Source organism: Alosa pseudoharengus, unplaced genomic scaffold (assembly GCF_046254945.1).
Source record: "Alosa pseudoharengus isolate Yale_2024_CS ecotype anadromous, Long Island Sound unplaced genomic scaffold, YU_APseudo_1.1 YU_APseudo_1.1_scf_8, whole genome shotgun sequence".
In the NCBI taxonomy this organism is placed as follows: domain Eukaryota; kingdom Metazoa; phylum Chordata; class Actinopteri; order Clupeiformes; family Clupeidae; genus Alosa; species Alosa pseudoharengus.
Genome location: NW_027468870.1, coordinates 9740563 through 9748879, shown reverse-complemented (window position 1 = coordinate 9748879; position 8317 = coordinate 9740563). Strand labels below are relative to the sequence as shown.

General features: G+C 43.9%; 1 protein-coding gene across 1 annotated transcript in view; it reads right to left on the bottom strand.

The window, feature by feature from the left end:
• nrxn2a (neurexin 2a) overlaps positions 1-8317 on the bottom strand; it is a 157047-nt gene continuing 148730 nt past the window's right edge. The window contains 3 exon segments of the mRNA XM_076275208.1: positions 1-851; positions 2473-2551; positions 5312-5640. Coding sequence (XP_076131323.1) covers positions 1-851; positions 2473-2551; positions 5312-5640 — 1259 coding nt within the window.

Genomic DNA, 8317 nt, shown 5'->3' with positions numbered 1-8317 from the left:
TCAGACATAATATTCCTTATCTTTGTTCTTTTTGCTCTTAGTGCTCGTCTTGGCGACGGTCGCCGTGGTGCCGGCCGTCTTCTCCTTCACCACGGAGCCGTTGCTGTCGGCGCCGGGGTTGCTGATGAAGTTGCGTCCCTGGTCCACCTGGTAGGAGCCCTCGTCGCGGTTGCGGTACTTGTACATGGCGTAGAGCAGGATGAGGATGCAGAGGGCGGCGGCCGCCACGATGCCCACCACCATGCCCGTGGTGCTGCTGGACTCGCGGATGACCTCGGCCACGCCGGGCGGGTTCTTCTCTCGGGGCGTGGCGGGCTGAGCTGTGGACACACGGGGGAAATCAGGGGGTGAGTGAGTGAGGCCCGCGGGCGGCGGGTGGCGCGAGGCCGGCGGTGCCGGCGGCAGCAGCATCTGGTCGCGGGTGTTCAGGGTGTTCATCTTGCCTGCGGGGATGTGCAGCTGCTCGGGGTTGCTGGTGGGGCCCGCGCCGGCGGCGGCAGCGCCTCCCGGAGGGACGGCCCCGGGCTGGACCCCACCCTCGCTTCCTGCGGCGGCGGCCGGGGGAGGGGGCAGGACTGTCCTATCGGTGACCATGGGGGTGTTTTTGTAAAAGTCCTCGTCGTCGGACTCGGTCATCTCGCCCGAGCCGAAGGCCGAGACCTCCATGGGCTCGCCGCAGTCCTCCTGGTCGGGAGGGCAGGGGGGGCGGGGGGCGGGGAGGCCCTGGGACTCTTTGGTGGTCTGGAGGGGGGTCAGGGAAGTGGGGGGCGAGGGGATGGCTGGGTAATATGTGATGCCAGACTGAGCGTCTTGGGAATCCACAGTCAGCATGGGAATCACTAAGTCACCTCCTAAAGGAAGGGAGAGAAATGAAAGGAGTTAGAATCAGTAAAATGCCAAGCCTGGTGATGACTAGACTACTGTTGTATACTCAAGTATAAAATAGTTCTATGGCTTAGTCTGTTACAGATTGTGATCGTATGTTTTTGCATTTGCTCCTAACATTTGTCTTAGCATAATTACTACTTCAACATTTTCTATGCATTTATATATATTCTGAGTAAAATAGCACAATATCTTCAAATTATTTTCCAAAGAGTCTTCTCTTTCATCTCTTGCATTTTTCTTGGCTTCTTTTTTTTTTGCTTAAATAAGATAACATACCATGGAGTTTGGGTCACTTACATCAACAAATAGGCCGCATGTTTTTTGCATGGGAAAAAAGCAAATTACAAAAAAAGAAAGCTGTGTAAGATTGTCCTCACAGAGAAACACATTCTTTCCCCAGCTCTCTTGGTCTTTCAGTGTTAACCAGTCAGACAGTCAGTCTGACGTGCAATCACAGGACTTTCTCTCATAGTGCTTGGCAGTGAAGCGAGTGCCATTATGGTCACATGGGGGTGTGAGTAGGGGCTGTCCTGGGAGAGATGAAAGGGTCCCGGCACATTGACTTCATGAGGTAGGGTTAGTGGGGGACTAAGACACGGATTTAGGCAGGATATCGTGTAGGGATGGGGTGGTGTTAGTAACCAAGGATGGACAAATGACATTGCCATCCTTTTAGGGAAAGCAGGAGAGCTAAGCTTTCAACCACAGGTACACAGGACAGGTGAGAAGATCCACCAAATATGACTTATAATAATCTCACAGCAGTTACTGTAGGTGGGACTATAATGAAAATAACGGAAAATTGGGCACCTAACATCTACAATAGTCATAACACATTGGAATGAATATTAAGTAAAGATAAACTGGGGAAGTGAGTGATAGATTATTTGTCACAACAGTCTTGAAATCTAACACATACGGTAGCTGTCAATTTAAATTATTGCCTGTAAAATGTCAGTGTTAAATGTAACACAGTCATGAGATGAATTAAGGACAATCACATTATGTTTATTTCCACACTTCATCCAATAGCATTTCATATCTAAGGATATTTCACTATAAACAAAGTGCTATAGTTATCGAATCATGGTTTAATATTAGGCTAAATCTAAATCTGGGGGCCTCTCTCTTTCACTATGTATTATGATACAGACTGCAACATATATCCTGTTATTCAGTTACAAACTTGTAGAAACTGTAGTATAACAATGGCTCTGACTCTTTTGAACATAGACAAGCTTGGCAGATTACTATGCATCTCTGTCAAATGAGGGGTGGTTTCTGTGCTCTACCGTTGACCTTAGAAACCAGTGGGGAGGCGCCAGCATCTTAATGATGCCACCCAGCCCCTGCCAGCACCTCTCTTGCCTGTAGCTGTGAGAAATTAGGAGGGGGGAAAAAAGCTGCTTCTTGGTGCAAAGTAGGTTTATAATAAGCGAGAATAAGAACAGGTCTGTCTGCTTGCCCTCTGTCTTGGCTTTTTGTGCTGTGCGTTTTTTGTGATTGTCCCTACCCAGGGGGAGAGGGGACATTTGGGTACCCAGGGAGGAAGCAGTGCCCACGGGGTGGGAGCCCCGCACTCACCTGTGCCTGGCTCGCATTCCTCCAGGTCCTCGTCGTCACTGGGGCACTCGGCCGACGCCACCAGCAGGTCATCGGAGCTCTGCACGGAGAGAGAGTGAATATTATCACCGTGGCTTCTTTGATTAAAAAGCACATTGCTATGACTGTTTGTGTTGAATGGACACATTCGACGGGGGTCCATATCCATGAGAAAAACACCCTGAAGAAGATTGGATTTCCATGGAAGGAAACCTTTGTATGTCCAGCAGCACCGCTGTGCTGGTGCCATCCACCTCTTCCCGAGAGGAAATAGCCACTTTATGTGTGATTGACATCGCTTCATCTCTTCCATTATCATGTAGACACTTCTAATCAGCCCGTGCTAATGAAGTGAACCCATGGCTTTTCTGTTTATGCAGCCGAGCCCAAAGCAACAATTATCAGTCAGGGCTACTGTACAGATAAAACCCTGTCAGTAGAGAGGACTTGACTGACTCTCTCTCTTTCTCTCTCTCTCTCTAAGTTTTAAACAAATATCACAAATATCGCCTGCATTTGCCTGACAATGACAAAACCTCTCTATCATCTCAATGACCATCTCTGTCCCTGGGAAATCAAGTATCTCAGTCAATCATGTTGTGCTTTTACTGTTTTATAATGTGTAAACAGTGTATGTGTAATGTTCTTGTGTTAATATTTAATTATAATAATAAAAAAAACATTTTAGGATCTGTTTAGCTGTGGAATATTTACAGGTTTTCTGATTCTTATCAGCCTCCTTCACAAACTATATTTATTCAAGCAGCATCTTTTGGCAAAACAAGACTCATAGATTATCTTTACTATGGTATGGTACTTTTAAATTGCACTAATTGCCACTGTAGTATAACTAATTTGCAACATGAAAGGTTAACTACAAGCTATGTGTCACTGGCAGGCTGGAACACATAACCCACTCTGATTTAGGCAAAGCAAATGGTGCATTTATGGTGCATTACGACTCAAAATGTTACCTTCCGGCCCCTGCTCTGGTAGAATATATGTGGGAGCAATAGCAACATGGGGGTAGGATAGGGAAATGTCATGCAAGGAAATGTGAATTTATACATTCTGAGAAAATATTAACCTCTTCTGCCAAGCTTCCATAGAACAGCAGATAAAGGGCCCATACAAAAATCATGGGACCATCAGCAAAGCAAACCATCAGACGGCGGCTCTGCCAGCATGGGCTAATTTCTTTCCGGAACATTTCTATAGTTTGTAGGTCATGTTGGCTATTTGTGATGTCAGCAGACTTGATGGTAAAGTCAGTCATACTTTGTTACTCTGAGAGGCCAGTTTATCCAAGTGCTTTCATGCATGCCAAGGTCTGTTAGTACTTCTCACAAAGCTGTACGCTGAGCCAAGAACAGTGAAGTGAACAGTGACGAACAGGGATGGACTTGGCAACTCTTTAAAACCTTAATTCCTCCTGTCAGCCATTCAGAATGTATTAAATCTAATTTCATTGAATTAGTATTCCCGTTCAAATATCGTCCGCTTTTACAAGTAATTCCTATAACAAGTCACGACAGCATTTAGGCTGATCTGCATATATGAAAATGAGTATGGCAAGCAATTATTACTTAGTCACGGACACATTTGCCAATGTTTTACATGGGCCATCATAAATGACAAATACTGAATAAATTACAGTGTTGAATAATTGAAAACTACACTAACTCCTGTATGATGACATTGATGATAAAAACAGCTTTACATAAGATATGCCCCAGGCCTCACTCTAGTCCTGCAAATATAATGGCCGCTGAGATTGAACAGTCAGTAAGTAATGCAATAGTCACTTGCTTCTGTCTCCACTTCATCTTCATTTTCTATGCCGCCTTGGACAAAAAGCGCTTGCCAACTAAGTAAGTTTCATAGTAACTATACAAACTGTGTTAAAGTACATGCATACTTTCATATAACTAGTATTTCACCCTAGAACTGAGACATAATTGCTTTCCTAAATATGTTAAGTTTAAATATGCATTCTACTTTCTGGTAATGCAAGGTTTGATTGGACTGATTTCTCATGGGATGAAGTTGATGAACAGCATATTCGTTGGCAAGGCATGAGAAAATTGAGTGTTCATTAAAGAGCACCTCTTAAGATATTGCATCTTTAAAACTCAATTTGCGCTGAACACTCTGATATCCTAAAGCTGTTGGCTTTAACTTCTAAACCTCTGGGCTCAAAATACGACTGGTTTGCCATATGTGTTGACTGTGAGGAGTCCTTCAGTAAGTAAAACATGATTGGGAAGGATTAAAGGACGTTAGAGGGAGATGGTGAAGGAGGAGACAGAGCATGTGTCCACAATGACAATAAATCGGAGACTAATTCTGAAGCTAGCGCAGCCCACTGCATGTGATCATTTATGGGCTTTTAGTGAGACCCCCCGTCTTGTCCACCGCAGCTTGAAAAGTCCCAATATCGCATGACCGAGAAAAGGTCAAAAGATTTCTCTTATCTCATAGCCCATTGTCTGGCATATTCGTTTTCTCACCACTGGATCCTCGCGAAGTACTGATCCAGTTTGGCTTCTCATATATCCACACCGGCAGCCCCAGAAACATTAATATTTGATCAGGATCGTGGCAAGAGGCCCCGTAAAATGATGGGTCAAACAGAGCCCTGGCTGCCTCACTCGCAGCTGGAGTATGAAAACTAATGGTGTGTTAACGTTTAATGGAGTCTGCTTCAATGATAATAAGTTCATTTTCACGGACTCTCCGTCAACCTCTCTCATCCGCATACCCACCCCCATCTCCACCCCTACCTCCACCACTCTGCGTCCCCCATCCCCCCCTTACTGACCTGTGTGATGCTGTCTTTCAGACTCGGGGAGCGCTGTCTGCGGGTCGTAGTGGTCGCCATGGTGGTGGTGGTCTCCATGATGGTGGTGGACATGTCGGCGGCGGCCGGCGGCGTGGCCGAGGTGGTCTCCGTGGACAGGACCGACGGTGCGTCGCCGACGAGGCGGAGGTTGCCCTCCACCTGGACGTTGGTGTCGCCCTCGGCCGCCAGCTTCAGCACCTGCAGCCCGTTGTAGTAGAGGCCGGAGATCTGGCCCTGGAAGGGACGGCTTTTGTCCTGGCCACCGATCTTAATGGCCGCCTGGCTGTTAAAGATGGTCAGCTGTCGCCCTGTGATGCATCGGAGGAGTATGTAAAGAGATACAGACAGTTTGGAGAGAGAGAGAGAGAGAGAGAGAGAGAGAGAGAGAGAGAGAGAGAGAGAGAGAGAGAGAGGGGAAAAATAGAAGGAGCAAAAAGTGGCACATTATTGAATCTGTTTCCCTGTTTTTCAGATTTTTCTGATTAAATATCAAGGACCACCAAGTGATATGAAAAATGTTTTGCTTTCCACCTACATTAATACTGACAGCACAAGTATGCATGACAGCCTCAAAAAAGTAGTGGGGCTAAAGAGAACACTACGAAACACAAATCACTGTAAAATAAATGAGCACATATCATCTATGCCTTAGAAGTCATATGAGACTTCAGTGGGAGGAAGGAAAATGAGTGGAACTGGAGGACAATATTAATGAGAGTGCAGAGAGCTTCTGATGATGTTTTATTTAGACACAGAAGCCTTGTTTCTTTTAATCTACATGGATGATGATCTGATCGGCCACCAGCTCCAACATTAATGGGTTCCCACCACCTTCTACGTAGAAGACCCCCCCCCCCCCGTTCTTGCTCCATGCATAGACATATGGCCTCAGATCCACAATAATGAATTACACACACACACACACACACACACACACACACACAATCGAACACACTCACACACGCACGCACACACACAGACACACAGACAGAGTGCAAATGACTTGGGGTCCCTCTGTATACCTTCATCTTTGCAATTAATTATTTGTAGACTGAAAGTATTAGCTGGGAAGCAATGAAAAACTGCACCACTCAATTGGAAAAAAATTGACTGATTGAATAACACCTTTACAGCCAAAGAATCACACATATATGATTCAATATATTCAGAATTATAAAATGCCTATTGTAGTCGACATTTAATGTTTCAATAACTGGTTTAAAGATTAGCTTCCAGTTTCCATTTACAGATATATCAGTCATCATATTAAGAGTGTAACAGTCAATGCAGCCTCTATAGGAAATTATTTAAACTAAGATAGCCAAAAGCTAATATGTCGATCTTGCTTGTAAGTTTAGGAAGTCACTGAATGACTAGCTGTTTAAAATCGGCATCAGTCCAGTCCAGGCTAGTGTTGTCTATTTAAACTGGTAAATTATGTGCTCAGCCTCAGTGCATTATCAAGTAGGCTGCTATAAGGCCACTGGTAAGAGCCTCTTCATGGTTAATGGAGGGGATCCTCAGGCGTTTGAGGGCTACAAGTTAAATGAAGTTAGGCCAGTAAGGTGGCGCATAAAATAGAATATATGAACAAAAAAAACCATACTACACTGGTATTTAACATGTTATTTTACTGTGTTCCATCTGTGAGATTAATTTAATACTACACTGACATTCATTTCTGAAGTTTACAAATGAGTCGCAGTGATGCGAGAATAAAACTGAGTATTTTGTAGCATCTGTTAGCGCTTCCTCTTCTTATTTTAGCCTTCACCTTTCTGTAGCGGATTTAACAGCTTCACAGGCGTGTTATCTCAGACTTGCTCTTAGACACTAGAGCCTTATGGAGATGTTGAAACTATAGACAACCTGAGCAAAACAGGGGGGAAATGCTTTCCCTTTGACTCTGAGCTGAGTTGATGTCTTTGGGGTTTCATAATGAAATCAGAATGAGAATTAGAAGCATGGCGTTATGATTTTCAAGAAAGCTCTGGGCTGTGTCTTCTTTAGAGAGGTCTAACCCACTGGGTAATGAATTTAATTAAAAATGAAATATTTACAGCCATGTTTTCTATTTCATGGTTTAAAATGTCAGTTTTTAAAAGGCTTGGCATGCTCCCTATTTTGAAATACAAGAGGACCATTGAATCACTAAGTCCACTAAACAGAAGGCAAAGGAAGCAATGAGGAGGCTGCAGGTTACATGGAAATGGAAAGAGGTCTTTGTTTACTCCTTCTACTAGACAAACATAATTGCATTTTGTTTATCTGAAGTTACTTGATAATAACTTCAGAAACTGACTCAATACTGTCCACACAAACTTATTCAGCTTTTCAGGAAATTACCACAATGCATGTTAAACTGGTAATACAAGGGGAAAAAGCAGCTTTATAGATTACAATCAATTAGTGGCAAGGCATATGTTGTTTGGCAAGGCATATATTCAATTGCTGTGATAATAACATCCTTGGATCATTCAGCATGTTAGAAAATTATCTATATCTGCTGATAAAAATATTAAATTTAAATGAAGAGAAATTAAGAGTTTTTTTCTTCTTTGGAGATCACCACCTTCTTTGGAGAAAACCATTTAGGCCAATATGAGAAGTGTTCTTCCTATTTAACTCCTGACTATTTATTTAGCACAGGGGTTAGAGTCTGAGGTTAAGCACTGTTTAGAAAAGACTGTTTATGACAAGTGTTAGAGGTGTTAGAGGGGGTTCACAGGAGCAGACATACGACATATAAAAACCAGCATCTATTTACAGACAGTTATGATGGAGTATTATTGGAGGGTTAGTGGGGGTTATTGTTACGTTATTACACCGTCTCTGACAGGATGCAGTTCTAGGTGTGAAAGGAGAGGAAGACACTCAGTGGAGATCGTTTGGCCCAGTACGGCATGTCAGCCATTTTGTTGAAACTCTTTGCTGTACAAATAATCGAATCGAATCGATGAAATTCGGATTATGTAGAAGTGTACC